The 21,254-nt window shown below is 45.1% G+C and overlaps 1 protein-coding gene across 7 annotated transcripts in view; it reads right to left on the bottom strand.

Annotated features, from left to right (window-relative positions):
* INPP4B (inositol polyphosphate-4-phosphatase type II B) overlaps nt 1–21,254 on the bottom strand; it is a 520,158-nt gene that overhangs the window by 245,063 nt on the left and 253,841 nt on the right. For 6 of the 7 annotated variants that reach the window (XM_045830759.1, XM_045830758.1, XM_045830757.1 and 3 more), the window contains exons 5-6: nt 5,323–5,441; nt 2,950–3,066 (exon numbers count right to left, since the gene is read on the bottom strand). In XM_045830759.1, coding sequence (XP_045686715.1) covers nt 2,950–3,066; nt 5,323–5,441 — 236 coding nt within the window. Of the gene's footprint in view, nt 1–2,949; nt 3,067–5,322; nt 5,442–6,200; nt 6,301–21,254 lie in introns of those variants that run through there. The other variant, XM_045830763.1, reaches the window with a different exon arrangement.

The raw sequence follows: 21,254 nt of genomic DNA, 5'->3' as shown, positions 1-21,254 counted from the left end.
ATGGAGGAATACAAGAATAACTTAGATAATGGCTATATCAGAGGCACACATGACGGTTTATCATTTCTCTTTTAAAGGTGTGTAGATGAATATGAAATGGCAAAGGAACACATGTATTTGCCTGGTTAACTCCAAGTAACCATAAACCCAGTAGGAAAAGACAAGCAACTTAGTCATCTGACTCAACCAACTAGAATTCAACCATTAAATAAGACCTCACTGTCCTGGATCAGCCTAACAGGATCACTGGCAACTAGGATCCCATATTAAAGCTACTTTTAAACACATGCATACAATTCACTAATTTTCCAAAACACATAAATATACATAATCTCACTCCTCAGGCCTTAAAAGATTAGGATCTTAAAATACTTAGGTTATGAAGTGTTAGTCATTATAAACTGTACTTTAAACCCACTACCTGCCTGGCCCTACCCCACCCACCTCCACCCCAAAGAAAAACTTCAGGAATGAGAGAAAAAGTGCCGGATGAAAAGTCCAAGTCCATGGGGACTATTGGCATATTAACGAATGGTGTTCCTATTTACACTTCCACCACCGGAGCTGATTGTTAGTTATTGTAAAGCAGAGGTTGTGCTTTAATTAACAGCCCTTGGTTAATGGAAGCTGGCTGCAATTCTCGAGTGTGTTCAAATTTCACAAGTCCTGTTTCACAGCAGGGATTCCAGTTCATCCAGTCCTTTTGTGTGATAACACCATCAGAGGAAGTCAGTCTCCAAAAGACCCTAAATAATTAGTTTCCAAAAATAGAAACCAATAAAAAAACCCATAATGAATGAGTAAGCTAATTAACCCTCAAGCAATAAAGTACACGCACTTTGCAAAGGAAGAAGGTTGCAGGGGATACAAACACCACTGGTATTTCATCTCTCTAACACTGATGTGTCTGAAGACGGATCGGTCCCACGAGTTCAGGGGCAACATTTTCATCCCTGCAGCAGAGCACTTCTCTAACTCTGTCCCTTCCACACTCTCTATCCTGCCTGTGCCTGGGGCCTGGAGGGAAGATTGAACTGGATCGTGAGCTTGGAAGAACATAAAACCCCGCAGTTACTGCTTTGCTTTCCCTGCCATCCCGAGCGTTTCTCTGCTTATTGCTCCCTGCGCAGTTGTACCGCCTCCTCCACCAGCCATTCGAACCACCTCTCTCTCCTTCCCAGCTTTACGATTGCTCCCCGTTCTCTTCGTTTCTCTCTCTTCTGCAGGACAGCCCTCAGTCTGCACGTGGCCTTGCGCCCAACCCACCAAACCTGGTCCACGTCAGCCCTCCCCTTTTCCACGTGCGGCTTCAAAAATCAAGGCAAATGGAAAGAAAGAAACAAAACTCCCAAGCAAATATGTTTTATAGTTACCAATTGCAACCCTAATTTTGGGTGGCAAAATAGTTTTTATTTTCCCCTCTTCCTCAAGGAAGTCAGAAATAATAAATACATGCCACTTAAGAAAAAAAAAACAAAGTAAATAAAGAAAAGACTTCAGCTAACCTTCTCTTACTTGGGTTTTCCTACGGATGAGAGACAGTGGGGCAGCAGCCAGAACAACAATGAAAGCAACAACTTACACTTATTAGTTAATCTGTAACAGTTAGTCTTCTAAATATTTCACCTGCATTACCTTAACACTCACAACAACCCCATGCAGGAAATATTGAGTACAGAAACAGAGGCACTGAGAATTAAGTCCCCCGGGGTCACAAAGCAAGTGGATATAACAGGAACCAGCCAGCCAGCCTGCATCATAGACAGACCAGACCACAGAACTATTTCTATCAATATTTCACACGCACGCTGTGCGTGTCATTGGGAGTTCCTTCCTCACTTTTAAAGAGAAGGACTTTTGTGGGAGCAAGATGTGTTGCAATTCCTTCAGCATAGAATACTTTTCTCTATTAAGCTCTCCCACCCTCCATCTATGTTACATACTTTGTGGTAAAGCATGGAGAGGAAAGAAAGCATCAGGAGCAAGACAGAAATGCCCACATGAAGGCATAGTTTAAAGTGAGGTTTCCCCCAGACGAGGGGAATTCTGTGTCCCAGCAGAATCCTGAGCTTCATCCAGAATTCTCCTGGAACCCGCTGGCCCATCTGCCTTCTTGCATCTCCTGGTTTGTGCTTCACTGTGGACCATCAAGACTCCCTGCTGGAACACAGACTGAAATTCATGCTCAAGGGAGAGACTCAAAGGAGAAGGCTAATTGTAAATGTGCTCCTTGTCAGTGCCTAACCGATAGCATTCTCTCCTGTCCAGAAAATGTAAGAAAGGCCTCTCGAGATATTGCCTGGGTGCCTCACTGTCTACCCAGGAGGCCTAGTTCAAGTGGAGGAAGTGCTGGACCAGGTAGAAGACTGAAGAATCTATTACCAAAAAAGAAAGCCATTGGAACTTTTCTATGACTTCCATGGAAAGAGGACAATTAAAGCTTCTGCCTAGTGCTTTCCATTATGTTTGTTTTGGTGCCAGGAAAAATATCAGGAGCTGCAGAGGGAATTTCTCTCCACACTTTCATAGAAGAATAAATTGCAGAAGTAGAGCATTTTGTCAATCCCATTTTAGAGTGATTATAACATTCAGCCAGTTTTGAACTATTATTTAATTCTGCTATTTACATTCTAACCACAGTATTGCTCTTTCAGCTTCTTAAAAACAACAACAAAAATATAAACCAAGAGATTAAGCCAGCCTTCCTGAAAAAGAGAAAAATCAGTTCTGGAAGCTTTTGCTCCTACCCAATTGCCATTTTGGTGCTAAGCCAAATGAATTTTGGGGGGAAAAAAATCCAAGCAAATTATAAACACAAGACAAGCATCAACACAGTATAAATGCCCTCTTTGGAAAACAAAAAAATGTCCATTGTGCTTAAAAAAAATCCAAGAGTTTGGAAACCCATAACTTCTTTCCCCAAAGAAAGAAAGAAGCACCATCACTTACGGTGTCATGGGACTTGTCCTTGACATCATAGACTGTGAGCTTTATTTTGGTCTCCTCATAGATGGGATACTCAGACGGGAAGGTGACACCGGTCAGGAACTGCGGGTCCCTTGTTCCCTGTAATGGCACAGGCAACAACGTGGATTCAATGGGGCAGCAACTGCAGTCAGCGGCAGGCAGTGGTGACACATGAGAACGCAGAAAGGGTGTCTGGGCCTGTTTGTTTTTCTAGGAAACAGTTCCATGAAGAGAGCTCTGATTTACCAGGTGATGCTCACCAGCTACAACATGCCCCCCGGCCCCCAGCACTGATGGACCTGTTGATAGTCAATGCCCTGCTTCCTTGTCAGAGCTGCTAACAAACAGTCTTGGAAAACAATTTCTTCTTTTCATTAGGTGCAGAACCCTACTTGGGGGTCAGCCGTCAGTCCATCTAGAGTACATTTTCTGCCTAGAACCTGTCATGCATATGAACTAAGATACTGACTGATCAAATTAAAATGAAGCCATTTGCTCATAAAGAATCATTTGGGAAGCTTATGCTGTCCATTTATTTCCTTTCTGTAATGATTCCAGGGGAAGCCATGCCCCAGTGACGCCCGTTTGTTGTCTGATGTTCAGCTCTGTGTTTTTCTCAGACCGATTAAGAAGCTAATGAAAGAAACTAATTATGATGGATCGGGGGCTATGAAATGACTAGCTCAGGACACAGTGCCTGGGATCTTTCAGTGTCTCAGAATTCATTTTTATGGCATCCAACATTACATTTTATACTTGAACCATCTGTACAGGGTGGGGCAATCATAGGGTTGCAGGTGTTTGTATGGAAAGTACAACAATTAATAAGTAATAATACAAGGATAAACTCTGTTGTATGTATTCATAACTGCAAACTGACTTTTGCCACACCATGCATTGCTGAATAGCATTGAGGTGTTTGCTAGAGTTTTATAAACCAGTTGACTTTGGAAGTTTCTTAAAGCGCAAGTAATTCATTGACTCGTTCATTTTTTCCTTCTCTTTATTCAATAAGTACTACTTCTATTCCTCACTGTTAGACACTTCAGAGCAGAAAGCGAATTTTAAAAGCCAAAAACAACTGCATATGTATTCAAATAGAAAAATTTGAATTGTGTCAAAACAAATCATCTCTTTTAAATTTTGACAATATCTTAAAACTTAATTAACTTGGAATAATCCTTGAAAATGTTTTCATCTACATGGACCATTGTGCAACTTCAGTCATGTTCTCGTGGTATGAATAAGACTATTTGTGTTTGTTCACCTACAGCCTTCGTCACAAGGGATACCAGCGTGGAACCCGGCGTTTCCACAGGGCACACTCAGGGCTGTGCAGGTTCTGGGCCGTTCCCATTAGAGAAATGAGAGGCATCCAGTCTGAATCATTTATTCCAGCAACTGCAGGAGGACGCCGGGCAGCGCTGAGCCAGCCGGGGCTGAGGCAGGTTCCCCCAGAGAAACTCTTCGTTCAAAACACACAGGGCTGGCAGGTCTCAGAAACGCAGGCAAAGCCGAGGGGGTTGTGAGCGGACTTTCTCTAGTCCCACAGGCTCCAGTCAGTTCCCTCTCATCCACTAATTTGCGAAATGGGCCTGATAAGAGCTAAATAATCAAAAGGGAAACGCTTCCTCTTTTGAATCTGATCCAACACAATAACCAGTTTCCTCTCGACACATATTGAATGTTGTGTTAATAACAATACATGTAAATAGGAAATCTCTCATCTGGTGAGTAATATTCACACCTTTTGCCTAGAAACATTATAGTTTCTCAAAGTCATCCCGGACCTTTCTTTGAAAAACCTTGTCCTTTCAAAAGACAGACCCAAACAGCAGAGCCTATAGTTTCCACAGGCAGACTGAAGAATACAGGGAAAAATGAAAAGGGCAAAAAAGCATTTCGCGAGTTTAAAACTTCTCTGGGCACTTCACGACTTTCTCCCCACCTCCCCCGCTCCCCCAACAAACATTCATTTCAGTTAAAATCTGTATATATATTTTTTCCTCCATTTGCTGTTCTACTGGAGGATTCAAAAGTAGGAATGTTTCTTTATGTTTACTAAATAAAAATAAGGTCTTCTTTGAAAAAGGTAGGTCGTTGCCTTGTTTGTTTATTCAGGGAAGTTACCAATGCATGCTTAATAACCTCAGGTATGCTTTCCTAAATGACAAAGGACAGGAACACAGCAAAGCTACCGGCCATGAGCTAACTTACTTCAGCTGCTGCTCACATCCAGGGGAAGAGAGAGAGAGAGGGAGAGGAAGGGGGGGGAGGGAGAGAGAGAGAGAGAGAGAGAGAGAGAGAGAGAGAGAGAGAGAGAGAGAGAGATGTCCGAGCACACAGCCTGCTCACCTCCACGATCTCCGTGCTGGAGTACCTTGTCAGCCCCTGCTCAGTGGGGTGGATGACCGAGATCTGCACCAGGGTATTCAGCTTCCGATCACGGACAGGAGCCACCAGATCCTTGCACGCTGGCAGCCGCAGAGGAAAGAGAAAAAAAAAAAAAGAAACTGACACCGTATCTCAGGGAGAAACTTCTGTCCCAAGTTGGAAGTGAACTTCACCACGGCGCTGAATGAACTCTCCGGGGACGCGGGCTGATTTTACAGAGGAAGTCCCTTGGAAGTACCTTACAGAAATAGGAAGTCACGTGCTGTGGAGCTGAATTGAGAGTTCATTCCCACTGACCGCATTTGGAGCCCTTGCAAGTCTCCGCTGCCCCGGGATCCCAGCGCTAATGTGTGACTATGCACACATAGCTCTGGGACTGGAAGGACCTGAAATAGCCATTAAACCCTAGCCTTTAATTCACACTCTTAGACTAAGTAAACTGAGTCAGGCCACAGCCGGGAAACCCAGCTGTCCCGTATTGACACTGGCTGGATTCCTTCAAAGGTTGGAATGCACACCCGCTCCTCACCTAGCTACTCCCTACAGCCAGCCAGCCAGCCTCCTACACTCAGTCACGCACAGGGACAGAAACTGGGCTGGGCCAAGAGGCCAGCCTACCACAGCAGCAGCAGCGCACAAGCCACAGAGAAAGGCGGAAAGGTGGAGGAAGCAGAGGAGGGGTTAAAAAAAAAAAAAAAAAGCCCTCAGTCTGGGATTCCAGCCAAGTCTGGAAGGGAAAATGTGGAATAAAGACGGGTTAAATGCTTGCCCAGGGGCCACAACTGTAGGAACTTTCCCTTGAGACACCAGGCTCATATTACAGCCTCTCATCACCTTACCATATTTCCTTGAATATTTTCTCCTCCCACATATCACTCTCACAATTCGGCCAAGAAAAATCCAAAAACGTATTCCTTTGCAGCAAGCCCAACACCTCCTCCGACTGTGTTTCCTCCTTTGGCTTTGAAACGGGGATTTTACTGCCCACAGCTGCACCTTTAAGTATGCTGCAGAGTTTCCTCTGCGGGTCGAGCTCAGGGGACGACAGCTTGATGCAGGCTGGTGCTGTGACGGGGACACAGAGAACCAGCTCTGGTCCTGAGCTCACAGGGAGAGCGCACTAGGCTCCCAAGCATGCCTGCCCTAGCCCATGCCCCCGCCCAGTGCAGGAAGAGGGAGGGTGTGTTTAAGCTACTGGGACAGAAGAACTAAGGCTTAACTTTGAAACTTGAAAGCAAAGGTCATTATCACCTTTCAATCGCTTCCAGAGCATCTCATTTTGCAGGCTCAGAGTGGGATAGCAGGAGCTTTTGGAACACTGCAGGCCTGGTTTTCCTCCAGTTGTCCCAGCTAAGCAGTGACTCCTTCTAGCCGGACTTTGCTCCTGTATGGTAGTTTCTCATCCTTTTTCCTGACTTAAACCACATGTTCTAGTGAAGGGAAGCATGTGGGAAAAAATGATGCCTACAGTTTTGAAGCCTTTGGGTATTTATCTCTTTATTCCTTAAAATGGTGCTTTGAACTATTTCACGTTGGCCTACTGGGGGCCAGTGGCTTAGAAATGTCAGGCGCTCAGGTCTGCGTCACGAGGGCTCCCCGGCCAGGGGCGAACATCACGCACCGGCCGCCCCGCTGCTTGCCCTGGCATCGCGAGTTCCCCTCCTGCACAGCGGCTCTTCGGAAGACCCATGGCCAGCACTGCTTACTGCCCAACCCAGGACATCTGCAGTTCTTATATAAAGTACCGATGTGAGGTTTCAACCATGTCAACACATCACCGGAAGGGGGGTTAAAGTTAGATTTAGACTTGACTGTTCTACGGTGGTTATTTTGATCATTTCCTCTACTTGCCTTATGAAGGTGTTCAATGTGATCACAGGGTTGACTTTTCTGCCCAGTGTGCGGCTCTGCCTCCGTCTACTGGTGTTGAGCTGCCTCCGTGCTGGGGTGGTACAGCTGGGGCCCGTTCGTGTCAAACGCATGCATTGGGCCCACCTTCTCACGGCCTCACAGCCTCATCGCTACCTCATGACACTTTTGCTCAAAATAAGTTACTCCTTTTCTGATTTCTTATCAGGCTTGAGGGTGGGCTGTGGTCATTTCTCAGAAGTGAGCAGCTGCTGTCCATTTGACCAGAGAAACTCTCAGACTCCCCTTCTAGTCAAAAAACAAGAGAAAAGTTCCCTTCGACCGAAATATTCTGCCCAAACCAACGTGCAGGTACCCTGCTACGGATGGAAGTAAAAACCATAACAAGGGCGCTCTGTGTGTCTTGATATTCTATAACTAAAACCAGAAAACAACAGCAGCTCAAGTCACAGCTTGGGGTACACATATTTCTTTTCTTCTCAGCAGCCCAGAGAATTGACTGTTCCCTCGTGCTTGTGCAGCAAGATCGGTCGGAATTCCTGACTATCCCAGATTCCCTGTGTCCTAGTTATGCGACATGAAGTCCAAAACTCCTAGACACTCAACCTTAGCTGGCGTAGCTCAGCGGATTGAGCGCGGGCTGCAAACCAAAATGTCGCAGGTTCGATTCCCAGCCAGGGCACATGCCTGGGTTGCAGGCCATGACCCCCAGCAACCACACACTGATGTTTCTCTCTCTCTCTCTCTTTCTCCCTCCCTTCCTTCTCTAAAAAATAAATAAATAAAATCTTAAAAAAAAAACCCTCTTAGACACTCAACGTCCTCACCTGCCTACCTATTTCTCAGGGCACAGGTGAGGAAGGAAGTATGGCCTTCTTATGAATAGACTTCCTTTTCTATGCAAAATAAAGTTTACTCCTATCATTATACTAATGTATGCCAATACTAACACCAACATTTAGCAGTATTTAGTATTGCTATTCGGTAAAATAATCTTTATTGACTCGCTCATATTCAAACAGCCCCTTCAGTGCTCTCACCAGGCCCAGCATTTCCCTGTAAATACCAAACCCGGTACGAGTCACTGCATTTCATCAAGTGAAACCCATACACGCCGCGGATCGACACATACTGAAACTGTCTCACTGGAGGGGTGATAAATGATGAGTGATCATGGAGAGATTACTCATTCCATCGCATAAAGTCTAATCTGCACAGGAATTACTTCAGTAGCCAATAAGAAGCCAGAGAAGTCTGCTTGCAGAAATCAAAAACTGTCCTATCAAGTCTGCCAGCCCTAGTTACCACGGCTCATTGCCCAAGCAAAACTCTGCTGCAGAAGTGACCCTCGAAAGGGGCCCACGTCTCCCATTGTTTTGTTTTGCTTTTTGTTTTGTTTTAACAGGCCCTGAAGCAAGTGGGTAGTGGCAAATAAATGCCTCCCTGCAATCATTCATTCACCAGTGGAGTTTTATTTTTTTGTTCACGTCTGCCTTTCTACTGGCTTTGCTTCGGACTAAGCTATTTCCAGGTGTTCGCAGAACCCAGAAGAGTTAAAACACACAAGAAGCTGGTAGGTGGGAATTCAAAGGGGCTCTGTGTCCACTAAACGGACCAGTTGTTGTTTTGTTGTAGTTGTTTTACTGAAAGGGGGAAAAATAACAATGTAGATGCAATAAGTAACTTTTTTTTCAAAAAATTATAATTTGAAACATTTCTTTAGGAAAATTAAAGGAGCTGTAACAGACTACTTTCCTGTTAACTCTGCTATAATGACTAGCAAAGGGAAGGTGCACTTCCTATCATGAGTGGCTGAAAGTGAGATGCCCACCGGCGTCTCCAGCCCAGATGTGGGCAGGAGCCCGGAGGTTCTCACTCCGCGAGGAAGGACTCCTCCGTAGCAGTGCCGCAATAAAAACAACTAGAGCTTCAGTACTGCGTGGGAGGTCCAGGCATTGAGCCAACCGGAAAGAAAAGGCTGCATCCAAAGGGGAGACCCCTATTCAAATTCATTGCCTGAAAAAATGAAAGCCTGCTGTGGCTTGATTGGAGGATTTGTCATCCAAAGCTTGAAATCCCAGTCACTGTGTAGGCTAACGTGGTAGGAGTCAGGCGGAACACGGCTGTGACTAGCCTCGGCCAGAGAACCAGAGGTTGCCAGCATCTGCTCCAGAAGCAGAGCTCCTGCTTGGATTCTTAGAAAGAGAACACAGACCATCTTGTGCCCAGCAGTGTTCCAAAAAGCTGAGAGTCCAGAAGTGAAGGGTCAGGGTCTTCCAGCTCCTGATGGAGTTAATATTCTGTCTACATAAAAATTCTGCTTTTCTGAAAGATCAGGCTTTGCTTCATCCAGCCGTCCTGTCTAAATCACACCAAGGCTGTGGAACCCATATAGCCCCTCTCTCTTTCGAGTCAGCCTTGGCAGGGAGCCTGCCACTGTCTCTTGACTCCTCTATCAGAGAGCGTGATCCCAGCAACGACAGTTTTGAAGCGGAACATAACTTGTTTCTTCAGGAGCCTTTGAGCACAGCAGCACCGGCCAAATCTGAGGCAGGCCAAGCGCCCCCCCACACCCCTGGATGTGCAGTACACAAATAGGCGAAGGTGCCTGCCTCAGGCTTTCCCTAGCAGTGCTGTGACCCCCGCCTCCCCCACCCTAGGGCAGGGTGAGGTCCCTGTTGACCCCAAGCAACGGTGTCTTTCCCCTTAAGAGCTCTGTCCTCTGTGAAGTCAGGTTGTTTTTCTTGCCTCCGGTCATTTCATCTGCCTTCTTGCTGTTCGGGGTTAGTGGCATCTAACCAAGTTTACCCTCTTTCCTCCAGGACAAAGCAATGGCCACAGCAGAGATGAGGGCGGGGCACCTTTTATCTGCACATCTCTGCAATTCCGTTCTTTAATTAGCCAACGGAAAGCGAGGCTCCGAGGGGAAGCCACACAGGACAGCGATACAGGATAAAGGAATATTTTATTTTTGCTAGAGATCAAATTGGATTTGAAGCCTGGATCTAGCCTAAGGAGCTATATTAACCTTTGGATAAATGACTTTATTTCTTTGAGCCTCTGTTTTCTTATCTGTAAAATGAAGTGAAAGAACAAATTTCATAAATTTGTTGTAAATATCACATGAAGTATGTATAATGTAGACACCTAATACTCCCTTGAAGTTATTATTAACATGAATATGAACATAGCTGTGCATTGGCACAAAAATGTATTTTATCTATCCGATATTCTTGTAACAATTATGTGCTCAAGATATTCCAGGTTGGTCCTGATTTTGCACAACTTTACTCTTTTTCCACAAAAGTGTATATCCCTATCTGTGACCTTTTTGTACCTTCCTGTTTTCATATCAGTAAGGAAAATAAATAGAAAAACCCTACACTGGGCTATTTGTTGAATTAAGAAATCACAGGTGTCATTCATGCATCGCCTTCTGTGCCACCAAAGGGGCACCCTCACGCTGGTTCATTTCACCGAATGAGACACCGAACGTGGCAGAAGGCTTTCTTTTCTGTCTGCTCTCAGATGCGCTGCACGCGAGTGGTCAGCCCGCCCTCTAAGCAGGGGTTTAGCTGGGAAGTGGTTCCTTTCCTCGGAAGACAATGGCTCATAGGGAAGCATTATGTTAACAACTGAAGTGTCCCGTGGGTCATGGAAAGACTTGCCCCTTCACTCCGTATACTTCCTTCATCACAAAGGAAGACCGTTCATTCTAATGAAGCTCCTTTTTCTTACAATTCAAAGGAGATGTTGCAGATAGATCCCAGCATACCTTTTATTCTCTTTAAAGAATACTCCTAAGGAACAGGGAAGACTCCCTCTAGGACAGATAGGGCCCAGGTACAGAGACCAGGAGACGGTGGGAACAGGAAGTAGCCTTATACAAACAGGACTTTAGGGAAACAACCATCTGGCTTCCAGCTTCCTCAGCATGGCCATCCTTACCTACCGCCACTAGGTCGGCCACTTCCCTAAGGCTGTGGTGTGGCTACGGCTCTTCCAGCCTAGAACACAGTTTTCTATCTACTTTTCAAATTCTTAATGTTTGATCAGGTTTCTTTTAAAAATGTCACATATATATCCTGTTCCTTGTACGTCAGAAAATTAGACACCCCTGATCAATTGACATGCCCATTGGGTTATGTTTCCAGTCCAATAAATCACTGGACTTCATTACATGGTTCCCCAGTTTCCATTCTGTACCAGTGATTACACCTGCATTAAACGAAGTTACATCACACAGTAAAAGATACATGTGGCCCTTAAAAAGTCTAATAGCCTCTCTTTCTACTTACTTTGCCATTATACAATGCTTTCCTTTTAAAAAATTTCTTCTACCTTCTTGTGGGTTTTTTTCCCCTTTTTTCTTCTCAGGAATTGTAAGACTACAATCTTCTGAAGAATAGGGTCTCCACCTCTTTGGTTCAGAGCTCCTGATGGATTCAGAAGACAATGTTGCATCCATCTCAGGGTATCGTGTCCCGTAGTTATTCAGCTGTGTGTAGTTCATGACCGATTACACCGCCTCACACTAACTTCCACACAGTGAAAATACCCCAGGTGGTCAGAAACACTATTCACTCTTGGATATTTCCTTCAGGCTATTTCTTAGAAACACCGGGCTGTATGTCATGCTGAGCTGATTTATACTCATTTACATATATCCTCCCACTTCATTCTGTATTCTCGGCAGAATCTTTAATAAGAGTCTCTCATTGATTGAGCGGTCACATCTTGCTCTCCATGTTCATTTTAGCTTATTTTCAACTGATCAAGCCTCTTTTCTCTCATTTTTCTGATTGGGTATTATCCCTCGGTGTCCTCTGCTATCTCAGACCTCCTCTCTGACTTGCTTCTCGCCCCAGCCTGAGAGGTGAGGCTGACGAAGTCGTCTCTTGCATATTCATGAGGCTTGGGACTATTAGAGTCAGGAGTACATCTTTCTTAACAAACCACAGCTTCTCCCTTCAGCTAAATCTCCATTTGTTAAGTCTTTATAGAAATATAACAAAAATGTGTTATTTTTCCCCTTCACTGTTGAGTGGAAGATTTTAATTAAGACAGGCTTCCTGAAATAATATGTGAGCCATGCATCGCTGCCCACACAAGCAATATTTTCTTTTGGAAAAAGAAAAATATATAAAAGGTGGTGTGGAAAAGGTGATTTTAAAATTTTGAATTATTATTTTTTCTTTTTTTTAAGGCACTGAATTCAAAATATTAATATTTCAAATGCAAAAAATAGGTTCTTTCAAGGAAAATAAATATACTCATATCACTTGAACAAACAGCATTAATTTTAGGTTTCCAGAAAGTCAGAGGGTAAAAAGTAATTCAGTATTTAATGTTCAAAGATAAGAAATCGACCCAAAGGCCCTGGCTGGTGTGGCACACTGGACTGAGCACCAGACTGTGGAACAAAGGGTCTCCGGTTCGATTCCCAGTCAGGGCACATGCCTGGGTTGCAGGCCAGGTCCCTGGTAGGGGGCATATGACAGGCAACCACGCATTGACATTTCTCTCCCTCTCTTTCTCTTTCCCTTTTCCTCTCTCTATAAATAAGTAAATAAATAAATCAATAAATACTTTTTAAAAATCAACCCAAAGAATCAACATACACACACAGACACTCTTACCCACAGAAAATGACTAAATAAAGAAAGCCATACTAACAAAAGAATCCCTTACACATACTAAAATACTACTAGACTTTTTGCTCCTCTACTGCCGAAATGAAGTGCTAATATCATACAAATTTAAAATGACATGTGAAGCTCACAAAGAATATGTGGGGGTGGGGGGCAGGGAGCCCAGTTTGCCACACGCCTGCTACGTGCCGGGTGGCGGCAGGCTCCACTTGCCCTGTGTGAGCTCTCGTGCGGGACGACGGTGTGCCAGCGGCCGCCCCATTCTTCCATGACCTCCACATCCATGTTTGTAACTAATCAGTCCCATTTGTAGATCACAACATATGGCTCCATTTATTTATCTCTCTCTCCATCTATTTATTTATTTTACCGATAGCTCAGTATTAGGCAGCTCGAGTTAATGTTTCGTCAATAACATCATTCTGCTCAGTAGTGATTTCAGTGTGCAACAAAAATTTTACGACTCTCAACACTATAATAGAATTCAAATAGAACTTTGAGGAAAGGACGAGACGAATGCCACAGGGAGAAAGCGGATGACAGAGTTATGGAGGAAGACAGGCAATAATTGGCAAGAGGGAATTGAAGAGATTTTATTAGAGAAATACTGCTGTTCCAGAATTCTTGCTACATGGAGATCTGAGCACCACTGCTCTTAAATTTCGTTTCAATGGATTCGCGTATAAATTAAACGGATCTCTTTGACATAAAAAGCTAGATTCAGAAAAAAGGGAAAAGGGCCCGGAAATAAAACGTGTTACTTTTCCCCCCATAGCAATATAAAAGTATGCCACCACATTTCATATGCATCTGTGTGTGTTGAATAAAAACATGTTGGCCTCTTTTTAAAAAACTGTCTAAGAAAATGACACTCGCGTCTTTAGTTGGGAACATTTTACATACTAAAATAAACTACCCACCGAGTAGCATAGGTCAATTTAAGTACCAATGAAGAATCCAGAGAGAGAGAGAGAGAGAGAGAGAGAGAAGGGGAACCCCGTGGAACAACGGTGCTCTCGGGAAATGCTCTGTGGTTTTCCCCGTTCCGGAGCGATGAAGATGTCAGCTGCGGAGAAGACAGTGTGTGTGCTTATGAAAAGAACAAATTTGGCCGCACTCACTGTTGTTAGTACCACAAGACTCTCGTTCTCCAGCTTGTCAGGCCTCCCTCAGCTTCTCTCATGTTGAGCCTCAGAAAATTCTGTTTTGTCTTATTTTCATGAATATTCCCTAAGTGGCTGAGACTCCATCTTCGAGCCAATGAATGAAACCCGAGTCTGCGCTTGTGTCTCTTCCGGCCTGGCTACCCCGCACTAAACGCGGTAACCCCCAAAGTGGCCTGGCACCGCCGCCTCGCGCTGCGTACACGCCTGGCTCTGGCTGTGTGTGTTCCGAGTGCACACGCCGCTTCCGAAGCGAGTGCTTGCAGCTTTCTGCTGTTCTTTTCAATAGGAGCATATGGGCTGCTTAAGAAAGAGTGAAATGCTATTCCAAGAACGGGGCCCCTGAACGCTAAAAGAAATACCTCGTGAGTGAGTACATGGAAACCTGTCATGTCAGAAGCAGGACTGCAGGAGGGAGAGGAAGAAACAACCACTTTTCCCAGAACTACCAAGTCTGACATGAGAGGCGATAGGATTCCCCTTCTGGACGAGCACAGAACCCACAGGGGACCCAGCAGCCCACGTGGGTTAGTGGGAAGAAGCTGCTCCCCTGATTTACTTCCAAACATAAAGGGGAGGCCAGTGTGGCTGGTGGAGCCAGTAACAGGAGGCACGGCAGAAAAGTCAGGGCCCCAGTCACCAACGGCGGATGGCTAAGAGACACGCGCTCAACTTTGTTGAACTCCAACCGAGGATGATGTCTTGGGAGTGTGTGGGGGGGTGTGAGAAAGAATAAAGGAAACAAAGGAGCCTGGAATGTTGCCTTCAGGCCTTGACAGGCTGTGGAGGGAATCTGAGGTCCATCTGTCTGGGCAGGAAGCATCAATAGTAAGCAACCCAGAAAGCAGTTATTCAGTCTGGATGAGTTCCTGCACGACACACTGGTTCAAGGTCTGGGTTTCACCCAGCCCCAGCTGATGCAGTTTTGAGACATGCTTTCTCAAACCAAGATGCTTTAGAAGAACTGCAACATATATACAGAGCGTAAGAGCTTAAATTTGAGAAGATGGCTCTTACATTAAGGTTATTTTAAAAGTTTCAGTCATTTTTTCCTATAAATGTCTTGGGCTCAGGAATTATATGTGGAATTATTAGTTGCTTTTTATGAAATTGCTTTCCCTCGAATGCCACATATTTTACAAGTCAACTTGAAAGTATTACACCAAAGACCTACACAGAGAGGAAAACAAAGGGCAAGGGATGGACGAATGGGAGTAATAGATGGTTCTAAGAGGACAATTATCCTCCCATTTTATTGTCTCCATCTAGAACATTCGCTGAGGGAGGACAGGTTTTGAAGAGCTTGAAAATGATAACTCCTGTTTTTTCTCAAGTCTCTTGAGTCAATCACGTGTGTGATTTTCCTGTAGAAAAGAGAAAACTCTCAACATTCATGTTCGACCTAGGGCTCTAGGGGTGTCACTCCTTCCATCATAAGATGGTTGACTCACAGGAAATGAAACAAGGCTGGTACAGATAAGCTGAAGCTAGAAATGACTAGTGATCCAGGAGACATGAGACAAGAGGAAGAAGGCAAGTGAGTCTGCAGAGGAGAAAACAAATGCGGACTAGCTGTAGGGCACACAGAGTCTGACATTCAGAGCAAAAGCCACGAGTGTCACATTGTGTCGAAACAAGGTGCATCAGATAACTTGAAAGTGGGAGAGAGGGGTTCGACGAGAATCTGAGTTCGAAGGGAACGAAGAGCAAGTCTCGGAATATTCGGGATCTCCCAGGGGAGCAGTTTAAACCCAAAGCTCAGCAGACTGCCTGCTGGTGAACGGAGAATGCTTCAGAACCCTAGCTACACAGGAAGCTTCAGAACAAAGGGGAGGTAGATTCCACTACCCACGTTAAATTAAAGAAGAAACACCTTCTCAGCTCGTCCAGGACATGTGGTAGAGTAGCCAAGACAGGAATACAGGGCACCTTCTATCTGAAGGTCTCCATGGCGGTTCTTGCTTGCTCTGTATAGTAAACACCAAAGGGGTCAGGGTCAGAGATACACTCCTGACCGTGTGACTTCAGATTTGTGATGGTGTCTCAGTATTCCCCTTTGTGATCGGGAAATGGGAACCATAATTATAGTTATTCCCACTGAGTGCTTTTGAAGATCCAATTAAATATGTGGGAAAAAAGGATGTATTCAATTCCTAATAATGCATTAATAAAGTACTTCTCGCTATCATACATATTAGCTTCGACACCCGATGAAATAGCAATTATTATCCACAACTTACAGATAAGAAATCAGAGTTTGAGAGGGTATGGGATTGACCCAAGGTAAGAATTGGAATAATACCATTCAGAGGTCCCGCATGTACCCAGCACCGTTCTTTGTGCTTTAAGTACACTACCTCACTCAATCCACGAAACCACCCCGTAAAGAGAAATCGTTCAGAGTTGCACAAGTAGCCAGTAGCAGGATCAGGATTCAAACGCTCTCAGGACGGCAGCTCAGCACACGCTCTCCAACACGCCCTTGTACTGCCTTCTCTCAGGGCTGCCCGCCCTGGGCTGAAATGCGACCTCAGATCTCTGGACCCCAGTTCACCGCTCCTATTCTAGTTGTGGGCTGTGCTTCTTACTATCTGTTCCCATACCGTATTTTGCTCTGTATAATGTGCACCCACATTTTTGACCCAAACTATCAGGGCGAAATATATTTCATTTTAATTTGTTAATTCAATTTTATATTTACATACAGAACCAATTATTGTATTCCAGGGCATTATTTTGCATATGGATATCATTCTTGCTTTCTAGAGTTACACTTTTCATGCACAGGCATAAATAAAAGATTTGAAAACATTTATATAGATACAGAATTAGTGCTACCCATGTATAATGCACATCCTTATTTTTTGCTCAAAAATTTGGGCAAAAAGTATGCATTATACACTGCAGAAAAAGTTATGTTCTTAAGAGCGTCTCCATAACAAGATTGCTTGTGTCCTGATGCTGTTCTATCTAAGACAAACATCTTACTTTGTACAGAATCGTGGGTGTAAAGTTCTACACGGCTAAGCAACCATCAGCTGTGCATTCTGGCTCCAGAACGCCTTCTTGGGCTCAGCCTATGCCTGGTTCTTCCTGCCAGTTCTCTCCAGAAGAACCCAAGGGCGGCAGGGATCCATCCTTCCTGATGTAACTTACTCACAGCAAAGTGTCGGTTAAATAATTGAATTCCTTGAGAGATTAAAAATAATTGCTTTGTACAAGTAATGGTATTAGTAATAATTACAAAACATTTCAAAGGTATATCTACATATATACATTTAGTTTATGAAGAAATGTGAGAAGAGCAAAACAAAGACACCTATGCACGCACACAGTGTGTGGATATTCACTGACGGTCTAAATGTGCCCAACACGACGCTAGGTGGCAGGTCCATAGCAGTGAACAAGGGCACAGGTTCCCTATTTTATGGAGCTTATACTCTCCTGGGACATGAAGTGTGAAACAGTCATTTAGTGAGCATTTTAAACAGGTGGCTAACTTGAGAACTTGAGGGGACGGTGGATCAGGAAAAGCTTCTCTGATGAGGAAACTTTGAGCTGTGAGCTAAACACGCCAAGGAGCCGGCTTGGGGGGTTGGAGGGAGGCAACAGGTGCAAAGCCTCAAAGATGCGGCCTGTTTGAGAAGCGAAAAGACCAGTGGGGTGGCTGCACGGTGAGCCAGGAGACAGGCACAGGCGAGGTGGCAATCGCGTGCTCGAGATCCTTGCAGAACGTGGAAAGGTATCTCAGTGTTATCCTAAGGGGAAGGGAAGCCAGCCACTAGAGGATTTTAATGAGGGAAGTGTGGTAATCACATTTATATCTTTAAAAGATTGTTCTGAGCCCTGGCTGGCACAGCTCAGTGGATTGAGTGCAGGCTGCGAACCACAGTGTCACAGGTTCGATTCCCAGTCAGGGCACATGCCTGGGTTGCAGGCCACGGCCCCCAGCAACCGCACATTGATGTCTCTCTCCCTCTCCCTCTCCCTCTCCCTCTCCCTCTCCCTCTCCCTCTCCCTCTCCCTCTCCCTCTCTCTCTCTCTCTCTCTCTCCCCTTCCCTCTCTAAAAATAAATAAATAAAATCTTTTTAAAAAAAAGATTGTTCTGGCTCTTCCGGCAGGAAAGGACTACGCAGGGGCAGGAGCAGATGCCAGGAGACCCAAAGGGACGCCCCCAACTTGCCCGAGTTGGCCCGGGTAAGAGCCAAGAGCAGCTTAGAATGGAACTAGAGCAGTGGCAGTGGGGAGAGGAGTTCCAATTCAGAACAGTTTCAACAGAGAAACGACAGGACAGGACGGATTCGATGTGAAGTTCGAGAAAAAAGAAGAACCAAGAAGGATTTATAGTTTGGGGATTTGCCTAACTGACTGAGCGGTGATGTGTTTTACAGAGATGGGCACCGAGGGGTAATAAAATGTTCTGAAGGACAGAAATGGAAATCAAAGAAATCAGGCTTTAACTTAACTTTAAATTTAAAATGCTTCCTAGACGAGCCAGGGGAGATACCTACCAGTCAGCTGGAAATGGGAGCGGGGAGCGCCACGGACAAAGGGGAACAGGAGTTACAAATCCGGGAAACAAAGGCCCGTAAATGTTATTTCACATTTAAGTTTGAAATCGCTTAGAACAAGAACATGTTGAAGTTTTTCGAGTATTGAGATACAACGCATGCTCCGAATTGGACAAGTTTTGACCTGGGATGGCCTTCTTGCTCAAACTGACTCCTGCCACCTCTGTCACTGGTAAAGCAGAGGGCACACAGGAGCCAGGGGGCAGAGCACTTGAAAAGTCTGGGGCTTTCTCCCCCCAGGCAGTCACTTCACCCACAGGGGACTCACTTCACCCGCCCGAGAGCCAGTCTTCGCTGGGAAACGGAGACAGCACCCCCTTCGCCAGCTGCAAAAGCCAAAGCCCGAGTGAGACGCCTTTGGGAACAGACGTTTGGTACAACAGAAACAAGAAAGGCTTCTCTGAAATCCTGGGCTCCCCTCCCTTAGGTCTCTGCTCTTCCCCATGGCGTGGTTCCCAGGTGGCCTAGGTACACTCGGATGCCGTCTGCTCGGCAACAAGGCAGACTGACAAATGTCAGCCATACAGACAACAACGTCATAACCTCGGCGGCTTTGGACTTTACACAAAGCAAAGCCCCCTAATGAACAAAGCCCCTGGGTAGTCCTGACTCCTCAGTTAGCTGCCCGTAGCAACCGATGCTGCAGAGGTGGACCCAACCCAGTGACCCCCCGTCAGTAAGGAATCAGACAGCGGAGGGGAGAATGTGAGTAGGCAAATCCCACAGAAACTGGGTGGGGCGTATTGATCGTGGGCGAGAGATACATGGAGTTAGAAAGTGAACATTAAAAAAATAAATTCTACCAAATCATTTGTTAAACCTATGTGGAACAATCAGTTTAGCCCTATGAAGGTAAACCTGGTCAAAGACCCCCTTCAATTACAGGCTTCTGTGATATATTACTCAAGAAGAAGTTTGACAAGAAGAAGAGACATCATTTATCAAGGAAGAATTCAGTGAAATGATACAGCAGTGGCAAAAAGGAAGGAAGAGGAAGAGAAATTTGACAGCTCAAACGCTTCTCATTTACTAGCTGATGGCTGGGATCTCAGCCTCCCGAAGCATCGCCGGGCCAGAAAGGAGACCAGGGTGAACAGGAACAGACTCTATTCCAATCTGCTGCACGCATTAAACCCTGAGTCCCCACAAACCACGACCCACAGGGCAGACCTGGTAAGAAGCTCTAATTGCTTTATTTTCTCTTCTCTCAATGAAATCTCCAATCCTTTCAGCAGTACAAAAACAGTATGCAGGTCTTACATAACTTTTGGTTGCCTTCCCTCTCCCGTTCCTGTACTTTTAAAAACCAACCACCCAGAACACGGCCTTTGGGGTTAAAATCTGTATTCTTCTACTTCCTCTCCGTAGGCCCTTGGGCAAGTGACTTCCTCCCCGTAGGCCCTTGGGCAAGTGACTGAATCCACCTGGGAATCATGAACCGTGAGAGGTCTGTTGTAGGAGCAGAGAGAAATGGGAAGGGGTGCAGCCTCAGACCTGCTCACCAGTGACGGCAACCACTAGGCTCAAAGAGGCGGTGCCGAGCCCCTCCACTCCAGGAAGTACTCACAGAGGGTGACGAAGCGATTCGACCCTCGACCCTCGACCCTCGTATTAGTCAAAACAATAAAGGCTGACCCATCATTAACAGCGTGTCAGACAGCAGTTTAAGTGCTTTGCGCATATTAACTCATTTAATCTTAAAAAGCACTTTGTTAAGTTAGATACAGATAGCCTCCCCCTTTAAAGATAAGAAAACAGAAATTCAGAGACACGGTGTAATTTTTCTGAAGCCACACAGCTAGGTGGCAACAAAGACAGCATTCAAGTCCTAGGGGTCACCTTTGCACTCCCGTCTCTGGCTCGTGCCTCCCCAGATTGTAACTTTAGATTATAAACTGAAATCTGAGCATCAAATGCAAATACACTTCTATTACTTGCCTATTATTTTTGTGGTCGTGTTATGGATAAATGGTTGTTTTGAAAAATAACGTCTCAAAAGCACAGCCCGCGCTCCAGGATCAGCAGGTTTTGCATCTGTGGATTTAACCAACCTCAGACCAAAAATGGGATTTTCCATCTGAGGCTGGAAATCTGTGAAAAGCCAATTACATGCATTGCTCTACCCCATTTCACATAAGGAACTGGAGCATCCATGGATTTTGGTATCCAAGGGGGTCCTGGAACCAATAGCCGGTGGATGCCAAGAGACACCTGTGTTACCCGCTACTTAGCCGATGCTGTCAAAACTGAGATAGCTCCAACACAGATACGTTGGGATGATTCCTGTGTGGGCAAACCGTGCATCGGTAGGCAGCTGTCGGGGGCATAGCGTGACTACAGGGTCTGCAGCGTCCAGTCCAGCAAGGCCTGGGCCTCCCTGAGTTTCATCCCGCACAGCCCTGGTGTCAGCAAAATTCAATGAAGTCTTCCTCATACCTACATACAATTTGTTAGCCATAAGACAATGCTTAAAAAGTGGGCTCAGTTAGAATTTTAAAACAAATTCCTAATATGTGTGCAACAATTATAAGATATTGCAAGAGGATTTCCAGAGACTTAATCTATTTTTAGAGTGGGATTAGCAGTAATGAAGAGGGAAATGTAAATGAGCATGAAATGCATCAATTTAGAAAATGAG

The sequence above is a fragment of the Phyllostomus hastatus genome, unplaced genomic scaffold (assembly GCF_019186645.2).
Source record: "Phyllostomus hastatus isolate PE091 unplaced genomic scaffold, TTU_PhHast_1.1 phas_contig_159, whole genome shotgun sequence".
NCBI classification, from domain to species: Eukaryota; Metazoa; Chordata; class Mammalia; order Chiroptera; family Phyllostomidae; genus Phyllostomus; species Phyllostomus hastatus.
The sequence above is the reverse complement of the archived record's forward strand: the minus strand, read 5'-3'. Positions and strand labels throughout refer to the sequence as shown.